General features: G+C 46.5%; 2 protein-coding genes across 2 annotated transcripts; both read left to right on the top strand.

The window, feature by feature from the left end:
* Positions 1-14,535: 14,535 nt before the first annotated feature.
* LOC125535771 (uncharacterized) lies at positions 14,536-17,381 on the top strand. Its single transcript, XM_048698845.2, has 3 exons — positions 14,536-15,089; positions 15,382-15,688; positions 16,982-17,381. The coding sequence occupies exons 1-2, from the start codon at positions 14,661-14,663 to the stop codon at positions 15,652-15,654; spliced, it is 702 nt and encodes a 233-aa protein (XP_048554802.2). The 5' UTR covers positions 14,536-14,660; the 3' UTR covers positions 15,655-15,688; positions 16,982-17,381.
* Positions 17,382-19,926: 2,545 nt separating this feature from the next.
* On the top strand, positions 19,927-22,678 carry LOC125535773 (uncharacterized). The gene is made up of 3 exons (XM_048698847.2): positions 19,927-20,410; positions 20,567-20,870; positions 22,248-22,678. Exons 1-2 carry the CDS (start codon positions 20,033-20,035, stop codon positions 20,867-20,869), a joined length of 681 nt encoding a protein of 226 aa, XP_048554804.2. The 5' UTR covers positions 19,927-20,032; the 3' UTR covers position 20,870; positions 22,248-22,678.
* The last annotated feature ends 2,032 nt before the right edge of the window (positions 22,679-24,710 follow it).

The following is a 24,710-nucleotide window of genomic DNA, read 5'->3' on the forward strand; positions in this document are numbered from 1 at the left end:
TTAATCGCAGCATCAGCATGTTTGGCGGCTCTCCCGGTAGATGGGGATGATCCGACAGCGGTGGAAACCCAGAAGATCAAAGAACTTGTCCAAACAGCCCTGGCTCAGCAAGAAACCTACTCCTACAGCCGGGATAGGATTCACTCGACTCCTCCGCCCTGGTTAGCTCCGCCTCATCAAAATCGGAGCCCGAGTTATAGTAGACACATAGAGTCAGAGGCCTTGTCAAGTAACGCTCAGCGCCGGAACCAGCCCGGCGGGTATAACCCGGTTCAGGATCGGATACGTCAAGAGGATGAGCGGGCGGCTCAGCTGGCGGCTCAACTAGCAGCCCAACAGAACTCACCGGCTTACCCGACGACTTCCGTTGAAGCGGGAGTTGCTACTAGAACTGGAGGAGTTCCTTGTCTGGTACTGGCTCTACGTAATGTACGTCTGCCCAAGGATTTCAAGGGGCCTCGAAAGGTGCCGAATTATACGGCCGATTTACAGCCTGGGGCATGGATTGAAAGTTATGAGATGGCTATGGAGCTGCTAGAGGTTAGTGATGAGGCGATGGCTAAATATTTCACCATGATGCTGGACGAAACGGCCCGTTCTTGGTTAAAGGGTTTGCCACCCAACTCCATTAGTTCATGGGCGGAGCTAAAAGCCCGTTTCATCCAGAACTTCAAAGATACTTGCAAGCAGTCTATGTCAATTGTGGATCTGACAAATTGTAAGCAGGAAGAAGGTGAATCTACGACTCATTGGGTGCGCCGGGTCAAGGATATAATACATTCGTCTGACAAGATGGATGCCGGCTCAGCAGTTCTCATGCTGGAGAAGAATTGCCGCTTTGAGCCTCTAAGACAGAAGCTGGGGCGCCTTAAGCGTGATTGCAATGATATGGGGATGCTGATGGCGGCTTTAGTCAAGTATGCCGATTCTGATAGTACCAAGGATCCCGCGTCTGATGAGGAAAAGACAGGGAAGGGAAAGAAGAACGGCAATGGAAAGGGTCAGCAGCATAACCCGGCGAGTCAAGGAGGCAATAAGCGTAAGGCGGACAGTAACCCGGAATTTGTGGCCAATGCACAGGGTAACAATCAGAAGCGCAAAGGAAAGCCACCCCGGTTTGGTGGGTCAGGTCCGTCTCTCGAGCAACTACTCAATGAACCCTGCCCGAAACACGGCACCCGGGAACGACCAGCGACTCATTTATGGAAGGATTGCGCAATCATGAAAGCTTTCAAGAATTCTAACACATTTGATGGCAATCAAGGCCCAGGCAGCGGTTCAGGAGCCGGCGGCTTTCATGGCCCGGGCGGTGGTTCAGGATCCGGTTTTCAGGGAAACCAGGGTGGTTATAATCAACAGCAGTCTGGTCAAGGAGGTCAGCAGCAGCAGCAGTCGGGTTATCAGAGCCATCCAAAACAGTTAAACAGTGGGCAGTATCACGTGTTCACCACAAGTTTGTGTAAACGTGATCAGAAAGTTCATAAGAGGGCTGTGAATTCTGTTGAACCGGCAGTCCCTTGTTACTTGAGGTGGTCGGAACAGCCTATTGTCTAGAGCAGGGAGGATCACCCTCCCCGGGTTGATAATCCGGGTCAACTGGCCCTAGTGGTGGCACCGCAAGTTGGTGGTTGTAAGTTTACTAAAGTGCTCATGGATGGAGGTAGCAGCATCAACATCCTCTACTACGAGACCTTTCGGCGCATGGGCTTAACTGACAAGAATTTAAAGACTTCCAACACCGTCTTCCATGGAGTGGTGCCCGATAAGTCGGCGTATCCTGTGGGGAAGATTGAGCTAGAGGTGGCCTTCGGAGACGAGCATGATTCTAGGGCGGAAAAGTTAACTTTTGAGGTGGTCAAAATCAAGAGTCCATATCACGCTTTGTTCGGGCGGACGGCCTATGCCAAATTCATGGCACGGCCGTGTTATGTGTATCTACAGCTCAAGATGCCAGGTTACAAGGGTACCATCACTATGCATGGAAGCCGAAAGGTGGCCCTGGAGTGTTAAGAGGGCGATGCGGCTTACGCCGAGTCTGTCTGTGCAGCAGAGGAGCTCAAATTTTATCAAGATAACGTTGACCCGGCAGATATGACTTCTCTCAAGAAGCCGACTACGGAGCATGACCCGGCCATGAAGTTTAAATTGGCTGCAGAGACTAAGCTTGTTGATTTCACTCCAGGCGATTCATCTAAGCAATTCAGCATCAGTGCCAACTTGGATCCTAAATAGGAAAGCGCGCTCATCGAGTTCATCCGTGAGAACCGGGACATCTTTGCATGGAAACCTTCTGACATGCCGGGTGTACCGAGAGAACTCGCTGAGCACACTCTTAATATTGATCCGAAGTATAAGCCGGTCAGGCAATTTCTGCGGCGATTCAATGAAGAGCGATGAAAAGCTATAGGAGAAGAGGTCGCCCGGCTCTTGGCGGCTAGGTTTATTGTTGAAGTTTTTCACCAAAAATGTTTGGCTAACCCGGTGCTCGTACTCAAGAAAAACGGCACCTAGCGGATGTGTGTGGATTACACGGACCTAAATAAGGCTTGTCCGGCTGATCCTTTTGCTCTCCCCCGTATTGATCAAATCATTGATGCTACGGCAGGTTGTGCATGTTTGAGTTTTTTGGATGCTTATTCTGGCTATCATCAGATCAAGATGGCAGTTAAGGACCAGGAGAAAACGGCTTTCATCACCCCGTTTGGAGCCTTCTGCTATGTGTCTATGCCGTTTGGGCTCAAGAGTGCCCAGGCAACTTATCAACGGTGTGTACAGAATTGTCTTCACGATCAGATTGGGCGCAATGTTCATGCTTATGTGGATGACATAGTAGTGAAATCCAGAGAGGCGGAAACCTTGATATCTGATCTCAGAGAAACCTTTGACAATCTCCGGGTTTACAAAATGATGCTTAACCCGGAGAAGTGTGTATCTGGTGTGCCTGCAGGCAAGCTTTTGGGATTCTTGGTCTCAAACAGGGGCATCGAGGCTAATCCGGAGAAGATTAAGGCAATCACTTCTTTGGCTAAACCGGCATGTATTAATGATGTTCAGCGATTGGCGGGTCGTGTTGCCGCTTTGAGCCGGTTCATGCCGGTTAGGTGAGAAGGCCCTACCGATGTACTAATTAATGAAGAAGGCAGACACCTTTGTCTGGAGTGATGCCACTAATGCTGCTTTTGAGGATTTGAAGAGGCAGTTATCTGAGCCGCCGGTTCTTGCGGCTCCCATTGACAAAGAGCCTTTGCTGTTATATGTGGCTGCTAATTCACGAGCCGTCAGTGTGGCGATTGTGGTAGAGCGCAAGGAGGCTGGTAAGGAACATCCAGTTCAACGGCCGGTTTATTATGTCAGTGAGGTACTCATCGAGTCAAAGCAAAGATATCCTCATTGGCAGAAACTTGTTTACGGGGTGTTCATGGCAAGCCAGAAGCTGAAGCAATACTTCCAAGGTCACCCTATCACTGTGGTAAGTTCTGCCCCCTTGGGAGACATTATTCAGAACAGAGAGGCTACAGGACGAGTCGCCAAATGGGCCATCGATCTCGGGCCTCATGGTCTGAAGTACGCGCCGCGCACTGCCATTAAGTCTCAAGCTTTGGTGGATTTCATCAACGACTGGACAGAGCTACAGGCACCTGAGGAGAAGCCCGATAACACTTATTGGATTATTCACTTTGATGGGTCCAGACAGTTGGAAGGCTCGGGGGCTGGAGTTGTATTAACTTCCCCTCGAGGTGACAAATTTTGTTATGTGCTCCGGCTTATGTTTCCTTGCACGAACAATGCAGCTGAGTATGAGGCCCTGCTCCTTGGTCTCCGGATGGCCAAAGAGATGAACTTGAGCTGGGTAAGATGCTTAGGAGACTCAGACCTTGTGGCTCAACAGGTGTCAGGCAAGTGGGACTCTAAAGATCCCCTCATGGCGGCTTACCGTCGTGAAGTCGATGTTGTGGCTGGATATTTCAAGGGTTACATAGTGGAACACATTGATCGAAGGAAGAATGAGGTGGCGGATGCCTTAAGCCGGCTGGGGTCTCAGCGTAAGCTGGTGCCGCCTAACACCTTTCTTGATGTTTTGCATAATCCTTCTGTTAAGTTACCTACAGAAGAAGATCTGGCAATACCAGACCCGGAGGCACAACTGGTGGCGGCTCTCCACGTTACCCCGGATTGGACAGTGCCTTATTTGGCTTACATGACCTGGGGGGAGTTACCGGAGGACGAGACCTTGGCAAGACAAATCGTCCGGCGGTCCAAGTCCATGACAATTGTCAATGGCGAGTTACATCATTACAGCGTCACTGGAGTGATTCAACGTTGCGTGTCACCTGCAGAGGGTCAGGAGATCCTTCGTGAAATTCATGAAGGTGATTGTGGTCATCACGCCGGCTCAAAATCTCTTGTGGCCAAAGCCTTCCGTCATGGGTTTTATTGGCTGACGGCTCATGCTGATGCGGAAGACCTGGTCAGTAAATGTGACGGATGTCAGAAATTCTCACGACGAGCCCATGTGCCGGCTCAAGAATTGAGGATGATTCCAATTACCTGGCCGTTTGCAGTCTTGGGGCTTGATATGGTCGGGCCTTTCAAGAGATCTAAGGATAAAAAGACTCACCTCTTGGTGGCGGTTGACAAATTCACAAAGTGGGTGGAGGCGGAGCCAGTCAGTAAGTGCGATGCAGCCACAGCAGTCCAGTTTACGAAAAAGGTGATTTTTTGCTTTGGTTTTCCACACAGCATCATAACTTATAATGGTACTAACCTTTCCAAAGGAGCTATGGAAGAGTTCTGTCAACGAGAGCATATCCGGCTTGACGTTTCAGCTGTAGCTCACCCTCAATCAAATGGTCAAGCAGAACGAGCCAATTAAGAAATCTTGAAGGGTATCAAGCCCCGGCTCTTGGTCCCTTTACAGCGGACGCCAGGTTGTTGGGTGGAGGAGTTACCTTCTGTACTCTGGAGCATCAATACTACACCTAACAGATCTACGGGTTACACGCCTTTCTTTATGGTGTATGGAGCAGAGGCGGTCCTGCCAAGTGACATCCGTCACGATTCACCCCGTGTGGCGGCTTATGTTGAGGAAGACAATGAAAAATCTCGGCAAGATGCACTTGACCTGTTGGATGAAGAGCGAGACTTGGCAATAGCCCACTCGGCGATTTACCAGCAAGACCTGCGTCGCTACCACAGCCGCCGGGTTAAGTCTAGAACCTTTCAGGAAGGCGACTTAGTGCTCCGACTCATCCAGGATCAATCTAACATGCACAAGTTATCCCCTCCTTGGGAAGGACCCTTTGTGGTCAGCAAGAATCTGAACAATGGATCATACTACCTTATCGACGTTCGAGAGCACAAAGACTCACGTAAGTCGGAGGAGGAGACCCGTCGGCCGTGGAATATCGCTCATCTTCGGCCTTATTATACTTGAGTCGTCGGCTCTAATGTGTATATACTTATACTATGTATATTATATAAAGCAATAAAGCAAGACCTTTGTCCTTTTTTCCACTCCCAAAAAGGTTTATGTGTTTTTCCTTGTCAGGTGGTGGAGATAACCAAAGGGAAGCGGATCATATCTGAATCCGGCTTTCCTTTGGTCCGGCTTATGATCATATCTGAATCTAGCCGTTGATCACTTGGGGGCTTCCTGTTCAAACATAGGTCGTATTCGAACCAAAGAGAACATAGCTGTCGATACCCGCTTGATCGGCATACTGCCAAACCCACTTGGGGGCTTCTTGATCATATCTGAATCATGGCTTAACTCCTTTTGGGTCTGACGTGGATCGTATTCGAATCAGCATCATTAAACAACTCTTATGGTCACTTGGGGGCTTCCTGTTCAAACATAGGTCGTATTCGAACCAAAGAGAACATAGCTGTCGATACCCACTTGATTGGCATCGCCACAGCCACTGGGGGCTAACAGATCGTATCCGAATCTTAGCTCAACCCCTTTGGAACGGGTCACTGATCATATTCGAACCAGAAACCCTTGAATTTTGTTCATCATATTTTACAAGTACCAACATTAGGTATCTTGTGACCCTCTTGAAGGTACAATGGAATACATTACAATCTTCCAGAATTAATGTTAGTTACATCAGGTTGTTAAGAACCAGGTGGACTTATATGTGCCAATTTTCAGGAGTTAAGTTTACCCTCATGGGTTGGTTTATATAAGCCGGAAAAAAACAGCTGTGAGCACTACAGGGCAATGTAGGGTATTTTTGCAAAGGACATAACAGATTCATACAAACTACAAAGAGAATAATGGCGGCTTATGCAAGTATTAAGGGCCATAAGCATGCACAAAGGCATAGCAAAACTCAAGGTATCTTCAAATTTGTTACAAGACTCCCCGAGTCTGAATGATGCATTGTTTTCTACGATGACATAAGCAGGTGGCGCCTGACAAGCTACTCTTGGGGTTGACTTGAAGCCTCCGGGTTATCCTTCTCCGTCTCTCTGTCGGCTGCTTTGTCCTGGAAGGATGATGAGGCCCAGTCAATGCCACTCAAGGCTTCAAACTCAGCTTCATCATCTATTAAACTGGTTGGGTCGACTTCAGGAGCAAAGGTGTGCTTACGGGTTGGAGGGATCAAGCTGACATCATCATAATGCGGCATGGGGATTCTCCGATTCTCCTTGTCATAACCCGGCTGACACTTGGTGAGGTCAGTATCGTTCCCAATAAGAGTAGCCACCGGACGTATATCCTTCACACAGGCGGTGAAATCCTTATCATTAAACACGGTGTCATCTTCCTTTAAACTTGGATACCCAAGAGCAATATCAGCGGGGTCTAGTTCTGGAAGCCACGCCTTGGCCCAGCTCAATGCGGCTATAGCTCCGGCTCTTGCAGATGCTCGTCTTAACTCTTGGATTCGCTGAGGTAGCACAGCAAGCCGCTTCAGCACATCTTGCAGGAGATAAGGAACATCGTTTGATAAAGCCACAACGGCCAAAGCACGTTGTGACCCGGTGTAGAGTTGTTCCACCAGAGTATAAACCGCCTTCAGCTTGATCACCATGTTCTGCTTAAGATTTGTGCTCCTGGGGCCTACGTTATTAAGCATAAGGTGAGTCAGAGGAGACAACTGAAATGGTCATTCAAGGAGTTTTGCAGTGTTTAAGGTTTGAGTAAGTCACTCACCGAAGATTGCTGAAACCATTCGAGATATCTGGCGCTTTAAGTCGGACAGTTCGGTTGTTGCTTCCACAAGCGATGCCTCTGCTGTCTCGGCCCGGGTCACTAGTGCGGCCTTTTCATCAGCCCAAATTTTCTTCTCCGATTCAAAATTTTGCTTCAACTTCTCTTGTTCAGAGATGCTGAATTCAAATTTGGAGTTGGCCTTTTCAATTTCACTTTCCTGGGTTGCCAGGCGATTCTTCAAATCAGCAATCTCCGATTCAAATTTACTTATGGTAGCCTGCATTGCACCGGATAGTAGTAAAAGTTACGGTAAGTATTATTAAGTCCCAAGCACTTTGCAAGCAAAGATACTTGACACTTGGGGGCTAATGTATACCGAAGCTTTCTAAATTATTAAGCCGGTCCTGGATATTAAGTCCCAAATACCTTGCAAGCAAAGATTTTTGGCACTTGGGGGCTAATGTATATCGCAAGTTAAAGGTATTGTGTTACATCCGGTTCAATTATTTTTTCTTTAAGCCGAGCAAGTAGCTCTAACAATTTTTCTAAGTCTACAGCATATTTATTCATAAGCAATAGACTTGGGGGCTGGTACAGTAAGTATGATTGAAAGTAAGCTAGCATAAGTCATACCTCAGATTTTTGCTGTATCTACTTCACCATGTCAATTTCCAGGTCACAGCTGCTTTGTACTTGATTGATATAGCCGGAGACAATCTCTCCAATACTCAAATGAGTATAGTCAGCGACGTCCAGCTTGGCCCTCCGGCGTTCCACCAATTTCTCTTTAGAACACTTGGCAAGTACAGACGGTTGTGCCGGCTCAACAAACTGAGTTTTGAGAATTTCAACTTCCTGATCATTTGCCTTGGCGGGGATAGGAGCCTCCGGGTTACCAGAATCGTTGAAGGTTTGTTCAGTAGGCGGGTTAGAGGAAGATATAGGAACATCATGAGACGGTTGAGGCGGCGGCTCGTGAGCAAAGGCATCAGGAGCAGCTGTGCCCAGCTCTGGTTCAGTCACAACCGGCTCTTGGGGCGGCTTATTCTTTTTTTCCCTTTTGCTGGGCTTTACTTGCACACTGTGGAAAAGGTAGACAGGTTAAATACAGCAAATATGAGTAAAATAAAGCATAAGGTACAAAAAGTTTATATTACCCGGGAGCAGTTTTGAAGGCTGGCATGTTGGACTGCATAGACTCACCGGAGGAAGGTGAAATATCCTGATAGTTGGAGTCAGAATAATTGAGAGGCTAACAAATGAAACCCGCCAAAGGAAAAAGAAGGTGTAAATCGGAGATAACCTCAGTCTGGCGTTTCCTGGTCACATCAGGTAAGCCGGAGGAGAGTTCCGCGTCTTTGCTGGTCCGGGTCTGCCTCCGGCTCTCATAAATCTGTCGCTTCAAAAGAAAGTCAGGATCTTGGTAAGCCAAAGGATGTGAAAATCTTACTTTCCGGGTTACTCTTCGAATTTTCTGACGCGGCCGAAGCTCGGAGTCGGAGGAGATTACAATTACCTCTTCCTCGACGGGTTGGCTATTGCCCGTGTCTTCCTGAAAGAAGGTTAGCATCAGTAAGGTAGAAATAAAGGAGAAAGGGAAATTCAATGGTTACCTCTTCCTCGTTATCATCAGTATCATCAAGCTGAAACAGCTCAGAGGCGCTTGGCTTCCTTTTCCTTGAGGTGGTGGGCTTGGTGGTTTTCTTTTCGGCTCTCTTGGCCGCCCTGGCTTTCTTGGCCGCCTCATGATCATATTGCGTGTTCCAGAAGCCAGCATTTGCCTGTAAAAGGTTATAACTGGTTATGCGTAAGAATACAGCCTAACATGATAAGACATAACCCGATGGCTGGAAACTTACTGCAGGGGCCGGGTTCTTCTGGCAAAAAGGTAGTAAGCCAAAGGCGTTACTATTCACTGTGCCCTCCTTCAACAAGGACTGAGTTGTAGCTTCCACTACGTCATCTGGTAAGTCGTCAGGGTTATGACGTTGAGGGTCATCCTTCTCGCCTGAATAATTACACATTAAGCCGGGCGGCGGCTTAACGGAATTATTCTCCAAGCAATCCAGACTCGGACCAAGTCAATGCCATCTAAGTCGTTCCCTAAAAGAGCTTTAATCCTCTTGATTTTGGGGGTGAGTGGCAGGCATTCAATAGCTGTCAACTTATCCGGCAGCGGGTGAGTAGGTTCAAGGCGCAATGCGCGGAAGCCGGGCAGTGGATTTTCGCCAGCCGGAGAAGTATCTTGGCAGTAGAACCATGTCTGGTTCCAGTCCTTTGGATGACTCGGCAATTCAGCATAAGGGAACAGGAAGTCTCTCCGCCTTTGAATTGATATGCCACCAAGCTCCAGACTGGGCCCGTTGGCCCGTTCATTCTACCGGTTCAAATAGAACAATTCCCTGAACAGAAGTAGGCTGGGTTCTTCTCCAAGGTAGACCTCATAGAAAACTTGAAAGTTGCAGATATTTGACACGGAGTTGGGCCTGATGTCTTGAGGTCTTAAGTCAAAGAAGTGCAAAACGTCTCTAAAGAATTTTGAACCGGGAGGAGCAAATCCCCGGCTCATGTGATCGGTAAAAATGATCACCTCCCCTTCCTTGGGTTGAGGTTTCTCTTCAGACGGGTCAGGAGCACGATAAGCCATGACGTCCTTCTTGGGCAGATGGCCGGACTTCACAAACTCTGACAGTTTGCTCTCCGTAACAATGGATGGGACCCAGTTGCAGGTAATTGGAGGTTTAACAGCTTTGGGTGCCATTGGGTAAATTGAAGCCTACAACAAGATAAAGGAAATTTTCCGGTTTATTATAACCCGGAGAATAAGCATTATTGGGTTGTCTGAGATGGCGGCTTAAGTAGGGGCCTAATGACATACAGGTAGTTATGTGATAATGTTTAAACAGCTGCAGGTATTAAAGATGATGAAAATTGTCTTAAGTCGCCAAAAGCAGGCAGTGCTGACAGTCAGTATTATCTTAAACCGGTCACATGAACTACTATGGCTGAAACAGAGTCAACAGACGCAGGTTTTGGTTAAGTGTGGAACAAACAGGTTTCACAAGTTGCAATCATTTTTTTGGATCAAACGATGCTCTGGAAAGGAAAAAATTCTAGACCTAAAGCAGTACAGGGAAGTTCATATACTCGAGGAGGGCTTCCAAAAACAAGGAAATGAGATCTGTTTTCATACAGAATGAGCACAAAACATCCTCCGCGGCAGTTCTATGTTATTTTTACGATCTGAGCAAGGGATTAGAGGTGAGAGTTAATGGAGGTTTGCATCGGGCGGCGGTGAACGTCGACGAACTAAAAAACAGTACCAATGCAGATCTGAGAAAGGGGATAAAAAGAACTCACAGATGCGGACGAGCTGCGGAGGGTCGCCGTCGTTTTCTGGTCTGAACCAGGGTGATGCAGTGGCCTAAGTCGATGAAGACGAGGGGTTCGATGGCGGCGGCAGCAGAGCTTGAGCAGCGAAGAAAGGAGGTGCGAGGAAGAAGACGACTGAAGAAGGAGAATGGGAAAGGACCTAGGTCGCGCCTATTTATAAGGAAGGACTGACCAAGACGGTGCAAAAAACGAGGAGACCAAAGCATCATTATCCAGCGGCCCTGACGCCTCGATTCTCGGGATGGTCAGTAAAGGCAAAGATTCGTTGGAGGACATGATGGACTAAAATATGAAATTTATTGAAGATGACGTCACAGAGATTTGACCCGGATCCAGATGATGACGTCACGGCGGGTTAGAATTTCCGCACAAAACAGAGGACTAAGGGCTAGTTTATAAGGTTTTTTAAGATTGACATAAACCGGTTCAAATCAATCTGGGGCCTAATGTTGGGGATATAATTATGTACGTAAGCCGGCCAGGAGGGGCCGGGTTACGCAAAGAGAAGCCCATCTGAAGCCCAAGACCAAGATGTGAAGATGGCGGTTCAGTAAAGGGTCTAAAGGCCCACAAACGATTTAGGGCCCATGGTGATAAGCCACCATGAGGGCGCAACTTGTATTGTAAGGTAGAAATAACTAGTCACCGAGCCGGACACTGTTTATGAGCCGGTCGGGACTCTGTAAGCCGTAGGGTGTCAACCCGTGTATATAAGGAGACGACCCGCTGGCGGCTTCGGGACAAGAAACAAGAGATCGAGAACCGGGCATAGCGTATCTCGCTCCCTGGTCATCGAAACCTCAAGCAATTCCAACCCAACTAGACGTAGGCCTTCCTTCACCGTAAGGGGCTGAACTAGTATAAACCTCGCGTGTCCTTTGTCCCGATTAACCCCTTTAAGCTTCCTAGTTGCGATGGCTCCACGATCAAGTCGTTGCAAGAGGACATCTGCCGTGACAATTCCACGACAGTATACCTCACTTGAAGTTATATTTTTGTTCTTCACTTAATATATGTTTTTCTTGGAATGTATTTTTATTTTGTTTGCTGTTTGATACAATCCTTAGATCTGAAAATTTTGTTTTGGAGAGAGTTTATACATAGCTACCTAATTAATTAACTACTATTTGTTCTTCACTTCTAACTTTTGGAGTAGTTTATTGTTTATTCTTGTGCTCCAATTATATCTTTAGAGTAAGAAATTTATGAATGAACTGAATGTTAGGTGCTTCGCTTATTATATGTATGTTGAGAAGTAAACATGCATCCTCTGTTTAATCCGTTAAAGAGTGAGACTATGATATTACATATCTTTAATCAAGTAAGGGAGTTGTATTATAATGACAATGAGCATTTGTTTATTAAAACCTATTATGTTGTGGTGATAAGTATCTTTCAGTGAAGGACGGATGATAGACTTGGCACATGTTTACACATGTTTGATAAATTCCAAATTCAGCCTTGGTGTTGTTTAAGTTTGTATGCTATCATCATGATTATATTTTCTCAATAATGTTACTATTAGAGAATGCATGATTGCGGTTCTTGTGCTTAGTAAAGTGGTCGCCCTCAATCTTTTGCTAGCCTTTTCCTGTACTAAGCGGAAATAATGTTTGTGCATCCAAAATCCTTGAAACAAGTTCATGACACAAAATGTCCACCATACCTACCTATAGATGGCATTTCACTGCCATTCCAAGTAAATTTGCATGTGCCACCTCTAAATCTTCAAATAAACTTCTGTTTTGTGTGTCCGTACAGCTCATGGAGTGACAGAGGTAGTCCATATATCCCCATTCTAAATGTGTTTTATGCACGAGGAGAGTTTATTCGCTTGTCAAATTTATTAGAAAGGATGGTATTAGGCATGCCCAGTCCCAATAAAATAATATTGAAAAAAGGACAATCCTGAAAAAGTTAGAGTTGGCACGCACACATGGATTCGGCTAGCCATGGTTTGTGTTAGTAAGGTGGAGGGGGAGTGTAAAAGCATGAGAACCGTCATTAATGTGTTTATCATGAAAGATATTGGAAACCTTTGCCATTAAACCGCTGACAGAAGAAATACACGTCTCAAAATAAATTTATATCTCTCTTAAACCAAGTGAGCTCTGACATATGTTAATTACTGCTTCCCTCCGTGAATGGCATATCTGTTTACTTTTCATGTTGAGTCAATTTCATCTTTCTTTATTTTGGCACCACGTGTTGAGCATGGGGATCACTCTTAGCTTTGCATGCATTTTCTCATAGCAATTTGTTAAGCATTGTATACATATGATGGTTATCTTCAAATTCGGGTACCTAGTCGTCATCTGTCATTCATTGATTGCTTTATGTTTGCAATATAGTCTTGAAAGATTGCGAGATACTTCATTACCACTTCATAATATGTTGAACTTAATGAAGAGATGCTACTTGTTATCAGAATTATCATTACCTATGTGATCAATGGAGAAGACAAGACTTGAAGATGACGACCATTGCAACAACTTAATTGGAGGTGGTTTACGACTTTGACTCATGAACACAATTAATCGGGAGCCTTCTGAGGCCCCATCAACCAGGACTTCACTGTCGCCCAAGTCATATTGGCCGCGCTAGTAGGCCACGGAGCGCTTATGTAGTGGGATCATGTAATTTGTTTCTTCGATGAGAGATTAATAAAGTACAAATTTTCCTATATCTATTTGTGTACTTAGTACAATGGCACACCTGCAATGTTCATTTCCCCTGGTGCGTAGAGAGATAATAACATAACAATCATGTTATTTTTATTATTTCTTGTGTTAAACACCTTCATAAAATGCAAACATCATAGGCCAAAATAATACTCTTTGTGATGAGTCTATCATACACAAAGGCAGATGGATCCTCCGATGTGATGCCAGGCAATATCAACCTCAAACGGCTGGCCAAAACTTGAAAGCAATTTTATACAGAACATTGCACAAGCTTATAGGATGGAACAGAGAGAGTTAAAGTTTATTTTGTACCTTTGATAGTAAAAGTCATGGATGCATTCCGCCCTCTCTTCCCCACAAAATTTTTCAACACCGTTTTAGTAATTGCCTAACCACATATACATCTTAATGGTGTTGGAAAAAATGAGCAGGATACCCACCCAGACAGCGCCTTAGTGGGGAAGATTTGAAAAAAAAAAGACATTTTTACCTCACCAAGAGAGTAAATTGCGGCTAGAATCTCATATATAGCCGGAGTCACCTTTCTGAGGACGTTGGAGAGGACCTCACGTATCCCGACAACCCGCTTGGTTGTGTAGAGGTTCTTGTAAAATCTAACGTCATAAGCATCATTACTTCCTGCCATCAGTCAACAGCCCACTTAGTTATGCAGTTCCAACTAGTATATGCACTTCAAACTAAATAATTTGAAATCTAATACCTTTTGATGAAACAAAAATCAAGGATGTGACTGAGATTTCAAAAAATAAATTAAAATTCATAACCAAACCAGGCAACACTTTTTTTCCCGAGGGAACACCATCATAACTGCCTTTATTTCATGTTAAAAATAGATACATCATCCACGACCAAGCTACGGAGGAATACCGCTAGCCCTACTAGCTAGCTCATGAGCCGTACGGTTAGTTTCCTGCGCACAATGCTTAATAAAAGACTAAAGTTATTACAAATATCTGATCAATCATTAAGAATAGGGATCGCTATTAAATTGACAAACCCTCGCTACATTTCATCCACAAGCTTCGCACAACCCAATCCAAATGAACCAGAAGATTATGAACGCCCAACAAAGCATCCATAGTTATTCCGACATAGTTAAACTCTTATTTCTCTTGGAAGAAATTCGGCAACCAAGTTTAACATTTCATCCGGTGGCTCGAATCGGGCACTCACTATTTTCGCATACCCGCTAGAACCCGAATCCACTAGCAGAAATGGGTTAGAGCTGAACCCGGAAGGGAAGCGGGACAGCTGGCCGCAAAACCCCCTCCCCTGTTCCTCGCTAATCCCCATTTCCCACAAACCCCCCGTCCCCTCGCTGCGCAAGCGCAACCCAACCACTCCGCCTCCTCCCAGGGCGAGAAGCTTCCAGGAGCAGCTAGGGTTTCTCGTACCGATCGATGGCGCTGGCCGTCGTCGTGGTGCTGCCCTCGCTGCCGCCGCCCCCACCGCCGCCGCCGGAGCAGATCGTCGTCGCGGTGCTGCCCTCGCCGCCACCGCCGCCCCCGCCGGCGCGGGTCGTCGTCGTGGTGCCGGCGCGCGTGCGCCTCCCCGGCGTCCTCCGCGTCGCGGCCTTAGCCCTCATCTACCTGGGCTTCGCGGTTGCGTGGGTCATGGCCGCGGCCACGGCTGCAGAGGTCGTCGCGCGCCGCGCCTGGGGCGAGGGCTCCGCGCCAGTCCTGTTCCTCCAGGCGGTCATGTACGGGGCCGTCAAGGTTTGCGTCTGCATCATCCTTGCGCTTTTCGCGCTTGTCGTCCTGCTGCTGTGCGCCCAGTGCGTGGCCTACGTGATTGCACCTGTATCTGGATCCACTTCGGGATTCAAGAAGGTATGGCGCAAATTAACTTCATGTGATCTTTATTCCGGTCGAATTGCAGCTGTACATATACTCCCTGTTATCATTATGTTCGAACTGCAGCTGTACATATACTCCCCGTTATCATTATGTTCTAATTAAGTGGTCTAATTAATTTTCGTAGTTCAGGCTGTCCTGATGCTGAGTAGTAGTAGTAGTTTTTTTTCATTTGTGTTCATCACTTCATTTGCAACCTACCATTTCCGAACCATTCCATATTTAAGGTTCATCCGTATGGTTTTGTTGAAATTGTTGTCCTCCTCAGAGCACCTTCGGAGCAATCAGGCCAGAATTCACTGCACACTTTTTTAGGCTTCTGCGCCCAGCGGTGCTTGGATTTGTCGTGGATTTGGCCTTCGTCCTGCTAGCGGTCGCTGGTCTTCTGGTAGAGATGATGTCGCCACATGTGAAGGGATCGATATCTCAGGGGGAAATGGTCGGTTCTGTAATCGAGGATGTGGGGATATTTGGTGTGCACGCGACAGTTTGCTTTCTTATCATCCCAGCTCTCGTTCTCAGTGTTTGGAGGGAGTGCTAGGCGGACAGGAACGCACCATCGCAGCTCTGTTGAGGTATATATATACCTCCCCCCCTTTTGCTTTGCTCCCCTGTATCTGTGAGCCATATGATCTTTCTCAATTATAATCTGCATATTTTGTGTAGCCTCTTAATAGCACGAAAACAATCAGTGTTGTTAGTTTGCCATCATTTATCTTATCTTAGTGACTATTGGTGTTGATATTTCTTAAGATGGAGCATTGTTCCATATAAAACCAATGATCATTTTGCTATTTCCTCTGGTCATTGCCTATTACCATTCATGATGAAATTGGGATTGACATCGATCTTAAATTGTGCAAGGTGCCAATTGTTGCAGTTCTACACTTCTACTGTATGCCTTTGTTACGAAGTGATGATCATTATTCATTAAAATGATCGATATTCCACATATTAGAAAAAAGTAATATTAACTGTTTATGCTCCATGGTCCCCTGTGATTGTTGTATCATTGCAGCGAGTGAGATTATAACAATGTTTGCATGCTTCTAAACTGCTTGCAAGCACCTTCTTTGAGAATTCTTGTCAGTGATAATTTCCCCCATTGAAACCAATGGGAAGACCCAAAGTTTACAAGTCTTGGCTATGGCGTATGAGTCTACTCTTCTTAGCTGCATTTGGCAATTATGACTTTGTGCCATGTTTCGTGACTCTGGTAAAAAGAAGTAAACTATTTGATCATGTAAATAAATAGCATGATGGTAAAACGACACACCTCTAGTCCTTTTAACAATGACCCGCTATGCCCAGTACATTTTAGTAGAATTGCCATTGTGCCTTTGTCCGCTGTTCTGTGACTCAGTTTAGTGCTTTTATACTTTAGTAAAAGAAAGTAAACTGTTTAATCATGTACATAAATAACATGACAGTAAATGTATGCACATCTAGTACTTTAAGGTGGTGGTATGCCACTACATTTTGATAGACGTCTCTTTGAGAACAGTTAATATCTGGTGTTGGAAGTTCATGTCATCAGTTGTGTGTTTGTTAGCACTACCAATTGAAAGGATGAGAAAGATTCGAATTATGTAATATCTCACAACATAGAAGTTACCCCCCTGTGTAAACTAATATATGACTTTTTATATCAGTAAAGTAGTGATAGTGATCTAAAATGTCTTGTATTAGTTTAGTGATATAAAAAGTCTTATATTAGTTTACAGAGGCAGTACTTCATTGCTGGAAAATGAGTGGCATTGCCTTTAGATTTATACTACTTGAAACTAAACTGTTGGATGGTTAATGTTGATATGACGATGTTCTTATATGTGGTAATATGATCAAATTCTGGTTTGGGTTATTGGCAGATGAAGCTAAGAAGAGAAGGTGTCTGGAGAATTTTGCAAGGAGCTACAGTACCCATTCAGCTGATGGTTGTGAGTGATCCCAGCAGATACAAGTGTTCAGTGGAAAAACAGAGTTTTTGCAGACTTGCTTCTTTCTGTTAGTAGATCCTAATCGTCGATAGCCGTGAAAACTTTTGAAGACGTGCTTCTTTCTGCTATTACTAGATCCTAATCATCAATAGCCATGAAGTTTCTTCGGTCATTATGAGTCAGGTGGTGATATTCGGTACTCCTCCGCGCTACTTGCTTACAAGTTTGCACTAGAGTATTGGTGTATATATGATGGTGGAATTGATTCGTGATCTTTGTAATACCCTATTGGAAGAAAATGCTTCCATGAGACATTAATCTCGTGAATTCATTGCCGTCGGTTTGCGTTCTTTCATGTTGTATGCACGATAGTAATGTTCTGCCGGTTGGTTATGCATGTGTTGCCATTTTGAATATCCTTGTGGTTATCTACTGCCATCGTGGTCGTTGTATGTTGCCTCTACCTGCTGGCATGCTTGTATTGTAGTGGCTGCTGAACTTCATTACCTTTTTTTTAACATTATGATGATTAGTGGTATGACTAGAGGTACAAATTTGTGTTATTGTTGAATATTTGGTAAATAAATTAGCGTCGAATCTATATATGTGTATGTTACACAGACGCGAGTCAAGGAAACCATGCATTAAGAGTGCACCACAAAGGCGCGCTAGACATGGAGATGGGAGCAAAAACACCACCATCGCCACGTTTGGGGCAGGTATTTAACACATACAGTAGCATCGATCCGACAATTTGCTTGATCTAACGGTGAGTCTGGTTGGTGGGACCTGTTTATCACGCCCACAATACAAACCATAATAACCAATGAAGACCTAATTAAGTGCTACTCTCTCCGCCAAAAAAACTTGTCCCAAGCTTATTCTTCAAATGGATGTATCTAGCACTAACTTAGTGCTAGATGCATCCATTTGAGGGACAAGCTTTTCTGGACGAAGGGAGTAGATAATATGCTCCTTCAAATCATAATAACCAATGAAGACAGGATAGCATGACCCTCTCACTCCTTCAAGTGATTGGTTCCACATTAAGAACCAAAATTTGATGGCATATTTAATGTAGGCATAGTTATATTTGCATATTAACAAAATAATAAGCCTTACAAAAGGAAAATTCTTACTATTTATACTGGTCTAACAAACTAGAGTACCTCGAAAGCAAACAACCTTGACACCAGCCGACGGGTCCAGGTGCCGGGGAGCACCCTTGCCGGTCCCATTTGGTCTGACATTGAAGGAGTCCAACAACATGACCCCGAGCTTGGCGTCCCGCCACAAACCAGCATAGTGAACATTAAACCTCAGAAGCCTCCATCGCATAATACTTTGACCCTATCTAAAACGGCATTACTCACTTGTAAAATATATTTTCTTGTTAAGGGCAATCAAGCTCCTTCATCTAACTTTTTACTCTTAATATGTAATTTGAACTCATTCAACTTCAATTTGAGAATCGTTGTGTTTACGGTGAGTTGCAACAACGCCCCATATTACACATGCCACCCAACTATGCAGGGAGAGGGCACATATATAGAGGACCACACATCGAGCGAGCGAACGTTGCTCCACCTCAAAGCTTCGCTGCCACCGACCATCGTCGAGCAGGACACACTTCCAAGCACCAATGATGGGAATGATAGTGGCAATCTGAAAGAGGACGAAAACATATTTGTCTACTAGCCTTTGGAAACAGAGGATCAAAAAGCTGACCAATCCCATAGATCTTGTAGCACTAAATTCACCGACGAGGGAGAAGCCCTAGAACGGGGGGTGGCCTCCCTGTGGAAGTGAGCAACACCAATAGCCTCCATGCATGTCGAGGATTTGCACCCAAAGATCACAAAGTAGGCCTCCAATGTAGGAGGATCAGAAGGGTGGTTGACTCTATACGTAGGATGTTGACAGAAATTCCCCTAAAGCTCGAGCAAAAGAAAAGATAAGACACAATCCCCAACTCAAGCAAAGAAACCACAAAACATGGGGGGAAAATGACATGTGCTGGTTTCATTTCAAAGGAGTCTGTTTCAGTCTCCAGGACGCCAAAAGTGAAGCACAAGATCATTGGATTATCTGATATTCATACATCTTCAGAATCGTTGGTGGATAAACTCGCAGGAGAACAAGAACAGAGGAAAGTAGATTGATCCAGAGAAAGACATGGCACCTCCCATCACTGATGGCTTCACAACAACGTGATATCAAGCTTCGAAATGAGAGAAAATGCCACGAAAAGGCTCTAAAATGTATGCATGGTTATTTAGGCTGGGATAATTGAGCTAACCAGGGCATAGACACCATCAAATACAAGAGCGGCGATGCCAAGGACAACCATGAGTTGCCCCTGGATCCTCTAATCCGACGGTAAGCACCCATATCTAGCCATCAAGGACGCATGGAGGAACTACCCTATTACCACCACCACGAGAGATCTACAGAAATCTATAAGAAGGGACCCTCACCTAGCTCGCCGTCAGCGATGGCCGGGGGGAGAGTTGAGGGGCCGAAACGAAGAAACAGAAAGAGGCTAGGAGTGAGAGGAGGGATCAAGGCACTGGAAAAAGAGAAAAAAAATATCAAAAAAGTCAATATGTATCAAACTTCTAGCAGGAAATTACAAAATTACAAAAATAAACCCCAACTTCTTCTTTTTTTTCAAACTTATGAGCGCAACATATCTGAATATTTCGCCCGTTGCCTTGACAGTGAGGAGACGATTGTCAATCTCGCAGAATCGATCCGGGCACACGCAGCCTTTCAGCACACCCGGTTAGAACCCAAATCCACTTTAGATTACGGGTTAAGAAAACAATCCGAAAGCCGAACAGCTCGCCGCAAAACCCCCTCCCGTGTTCGTCGCTAATCCCCATTTCCCACAAACCCCCTCCCCTCGCTGCGCCAACCCAACCACTCCGCCTCCTCCCAGGGCGAGAGGCTTCGAGAAGCTAGGGTTTTCCGCACCGATCGATGGCCGTGGCCGACGCGGTGCTGCCCTCGCCGCCGTCGCCGCCCCCGCCGGCGCGGACCGTCGTCGTGCGCTTCGCCCTTGCCCCGATGCTGGCTCTCGGGCGCGTCCTCCGCGTCGCGGCCGGAGCGCTCCCCTACCTGGGCTTGGCCGCTGTGTGGTTTACCTCCGCAGCCTCGGCTGCGAAGGTCGTGGCGCGGCGCGCCTGGGGCGAGGACTCCGCCTCCTTCCTCTTCCTCCAGACGCTCACGTACGGGGCTTTCACGGTGTTGGCCTGCGTCTTCCTTGTCTTGCTCGCGCTTGGCGTCCTGCTGCTGTGCCGCATGTGCGTGGCCTACGTGATTGCAGCTGTACGTGGATCCCGCCGCGAATTCAAAGAGGTACCGTGCAAATTAACTCCCTGTGACATTTATCCTGATCGAATTACAGCAGTATGTAGGCTAGTGTTTCCATTTGAGTTCATCACTTCGTCTGCATCCTTCCATGTATACTCATGCCCGTCCATGTGGTTTTGTTGAAATTGTTGTCCTCCTTAGCGCGCCGTGGGAGCAATCAAGCCGGACTCAGCTGCAGACTCGTTTAGTCTACCCCGCACCGCGGTGCTTGGATTCATGGCAGATGTTCCTTTCATGCTGCTAGTGGTCGCTGGTCTTCTGTTAGCAGCGATGTCGCATGTCGAGGGATCAGTATCTCAGGGAGAAATGGTTGGATTAGTAATCGTGGATGTGGGGATATTTGCTATGAACGCGATATCTTGCTCTGTTATCGTTCCAGCTCTTGCACTTAGTTTCTGGAAGGAGGACCAGGCGGACAGGAAAGCACCATCGCAGTTTTGTTGAGGTATAAACACATATACCTCTTCCTCTCTTCTTTGAAAGATGCGCATCAATTGAAAAGATCATATGGCTCACAGCACAGATACATTGAATCATTTATCTTAGTTTACTGCCTATGGAACCATTTATCTTAGTTTACTGCCTATGGAATCATTTATCTTAGTTTACTGCCTACTGGTGTTGATATTTGTTAAGATGGGGGGTGTTGTTGTGTATAAAACCAACGAGGAGTTTGCTATTTCCTCTAGTCATTGCATATTAACATTCATGATAATATTGGGGCTGGCATCGATCTTAAATTGTGCGAGTAGCCAACTGATGCAGTTCTACTGCATGCTTCTGTTATGAAGTGATTAATAAAAATGAGCAATTCCACACATTAGGAAAAAATATATTAACTGCTTACGCTCCATCGTTCCCTGTGATCATTGTATCTTTGCAGCGAGTGAGATTATTGCAATGTCTGCATGCTTCCATACTGTTTGCAACCACCTTCTAGAGCTCTTACCATTGATAATTTCTCCGTTGAAACAAATGGAAAGACCCAAAGTTTTCAAGTTTTTGCTATTGCATATGAGTCTAGTCTAATTAGTTGCATTTGGCAATTATGACTTTGTGCCATGTTCCGTGACTGGTAAAAAGAAGTATACTGTTTGATCATATGGAAATAACATGACAGTAAAATATCACACCTCTTCTCCTTTAACAGTGGTAAACTTTTATGTGACGCTATGCCACCACATTTTGGTAGAAGTGCCATTGTGCGTTTGTCCCTTGTTCTTTTTGACCAGAACTAGCTAGACTGCTTTTTCATCAGCTAACAATGACAGTTAGGAGGAAGTAATGTACATCAGCTAAAAATCTTACAGAGAAAGAATTGCAGTAGGGAAAGAAAGTACCCTCACTAAGCCAAAACACTGACACAACTCTATCTATCTCTCCGGGTAGCCCTTAAGGCCTCAACATCTTCTCTAATCAGGGACAACACCAGTGATGCATTCTGTTCTATGACTCGGTTTAATGCCTTTATACGTCAATTAAAAGAAGTAAACTGTGCCTTTGAGAATGGATGCACATCTTGTACTTTAAGGTGGTGCTATGCCGCTTCATTTTGGTAGTTGTGCCTTTGAGAAGAGTTAATTTCTGGTGTTTCAAGTTCATATTATCAGTCGTATATCTGTTTGCACTACCAATTGAGAGGACAAGAAACATTCAAGTTCTATAATATCTCACAAGATAGAAGTTACTTCATGCTAAACAACGAGTGACATTGCCTTTTGACTTACAGTACTTGAAACTATATTATTGAATCCTTATTGTTGATATGGCAATGTTCTTTAATGTGGTAATCTGATCAAGTCTTCGATTGGGTTATTGGCAGACGAAGCTAAGAAGAGAAGGTGTCCCGACAATTTTGCAAGGAGCTACAGTACCCATTCTGCTGATGGTTGTGAGTGATCCCAACGCATGCAAGTTTTCAGAGGAAAAAGAAAGTTTCTGCAGACTTGCTTCTTTTTACCGTTGTACTATTAGTAGATCCTACTCGTCATTAGCCCTGAAAACTTTTGTAGACTTGCTTCTTTCTGCTATCACTATATCCTATCGTCAATAGCCATGAAGTTTGTTGGGTCATTATGGGTCCGGTCATGATATTCGATACTCCTCCACGCTCCTCGCTTACAAGTTTACACTAGAGCATCGGTGTATATGATAGTAGAATTTGTTCATGCTCTCTTTGTAATGCTACCCTGTTGGAAGAAAATTCTTCGATGAGACATTAATCTGGTGATGAATTGGTAGGACTGCCATCGGTTTGCATTCTTATGTTGTGTGCATGGCAGTCACGTTCTGCAAGTGGTACGACCAGAGATGCATATTCGCAATCAGTGTCGGATATTTGGTAATTAAATTTGCATTGAATATCTATGTTACTAGACCATTTAAGAGGGCGCGCTAGACCGGTTTGTTCATCAACTTGCTATTCCGAATTTGACAACTGAAATGCATGGATAACCTGAAGAAGCCTTCATTTAACTTTTATTCAGTTTGGTTTTCTGTTAAGTGAAGACAGATTCTTTGCGTGAAATCTCCCAATGTAAGAAAGAATTACACTAAAAAGCAACGGTTGAAAAATAGATTAGACATTTTTATCCATTTTCTGTTTACAAGATTTGTTAACCGTGAAAAAAGATGTGTGCCCTTTTTCTTTCAATCTTACTAAATTTTCAGTCAACTGAATTTACATTTCATTAGACTCCAACGGGCCGACTCAAACGGACGGCGCTTTTGTCCGTTTGGGTCGGCCCGGCGGACACAAACGTTCGGCGCTGTGTTTGGGTCGGCGCGAGCGCCCAACGCTGGCCTGACCCATTTCATCGACGTGTCAAAAAAAAAGTATTGCGAGCAGTTTGAAAATAAATACATGCATTTAATTAAACATAAAAGTCGGCCACAAAGGCCGGCGAAAGTCCACATTACATTAATTAAAACACTAAAAACTAGACGACGCGTTGCCCTAGGCGTCCTTGTCGGCGGTGATGTCTGCGTCGGGACCGGTGAGGTCGATCAACGTCGGCGCAGGGCCGGCCTAGGGGAACGCCGTGTTCCAGACGGCGGTGATGTCAGGCTTTGCCGCCGCTGCTTGGGCCTGGCGCGCCTCCTCTTCGGCCTCGCGCTCGAGCATCTGTAGGCGCTCGCCCTCCCGGCGCTCCTCGGCCAGCCGAACGCGGCGCCAGTGGTCGAGGTAGGCCGCCTCTTGCTTCTCCGTCGCCCCGAGCCAGATCGGCGGAGCACTGACCCACTCGCACACTACTCTGGTCCAGGAGTAGCGCTCGCGGTAGGCCGGCTCCTCCGGCTCGGCTTTGGGCGGGGACGGCGGGGCCACCAGCGACACGACACAGTCGCCCGCCGCGGAGAGGGCCATGGCCTCCGCCATGGCAGCCTTGAAAGCCGCCTCCCTCCACCGCTCCTCCTCCTCGCTCTCCTTGATAGCCGCCTGGTAAGCGGCCTCGGCCTCCTGGTCCTCGTCGTGGACGACGAGTGCGGGCGGCGGCAGGCTGTGGTCGACGCCGCATCGCCTCGCCTTCTCGTGCTCGAAGGCGAACCATCGACCCCAGTTGGGCGAGTCGACGGCGAAGTGCGGGTCGGCGTGCTGCTCCGACATCAGCAACGCCCGCCGGCGCCGCACCTCCTCCGCATGGGCCCTCGCCGTTCGCGGCGCCGCCGGCACTGGGATCCTCTTCGGATCCAAATGCCAGTCATGCGGCAGCGTCACGTTTGGATACGGCAGAGGCACGCGGTGGTGCCAGTGCCACTCGGCCTGGTGCAATGGCACGTTGATGCGCTGCCTTTGCCGGGGAGCGCTCGCCGGCGCGGGGAGGGCGGGGAGGGAGGGGGAATGGCGGGCGGGGGCTTTGCCCTTGCGGCTGCTACCAATGGCTGAGAAGAAACCCATGCTGGCGGTGGCTAGGGTTGTCGCCGGCGTGGGGGCAGGGGTGGCCAGATGGGGACGGGGGACGAGTGGTAGTGGATGAGGACGGCCCCGCCGCACGCCCGGCTTAAAAAAGGACGACCGCCGTCGTTGACGCGTGGGCCTAAGGTGGGCGGTCGTCATAAATTATGTTGACCGTGGCGGTTGGCTGGCTGCCAGGTGGGGACGCGGCGGATGGCGAGGAGATGCGCGGCGCGTCCGCGCCGACGCATTCCAGGCGCAATTTTGGACCGGAAATGGGTCGGCGCGGACACCGGGTAGACACAATTTGAGTTTGGGTCGGCGCGTTGGGTCGCCATTTTTATTCGCATCGATCCAAACGGATGCGAACGAACGAAATGGGTCGCCCCATTA

Source organism: Triticum urartu, chromosome 2A (assembly GCF_056163025.1).
Source record: "Triticum urartu cultivar PI428250 chromosome 2A, HENAU_Tu73, whole genome shotgun sequence".
Taxonomy (NCBI): domain Eukaryota; kingdom Viridiplantae; phylum Streptophyta; class Magnoliopsida; order Poales; family Poaceae; genus Triticum; species Triticum urartu.

Excerpts from the sequence above, each read along its gene's own strand:
- LOC125535771 (XM_048698845.2), top strand. The coding sequence starts at position 14,661 with ATGGCGCTGGCCGTCGTCGTGGTGCTGCCCTCGCTGCCGCCGCCCCCA. Across the intron at positions 15,090-15,381 it reads CCACTTCGGGATTCAAGAAG|AGCACCTTCGGAGCAATCAG; the intron begins GTATGGCGCAAA and ends TGTCCTCCTCAG.
- LOC125535773 (XM_048698847.2), top strand. The coding sequence starts at position 20,033 with ATGGCCGTGGCCGACGCGGTGCTGCCCTCGCCGCCGTCGCCGCCCCCG. Across the intron at positions 20,411-20,566 it reads CCCGCCGCGAATTCAAAGAG|CGCGCCGTGGGAGCAATCAA; the intron begins GTACCGTGCAAA and ends TGTCCTCCTTAG.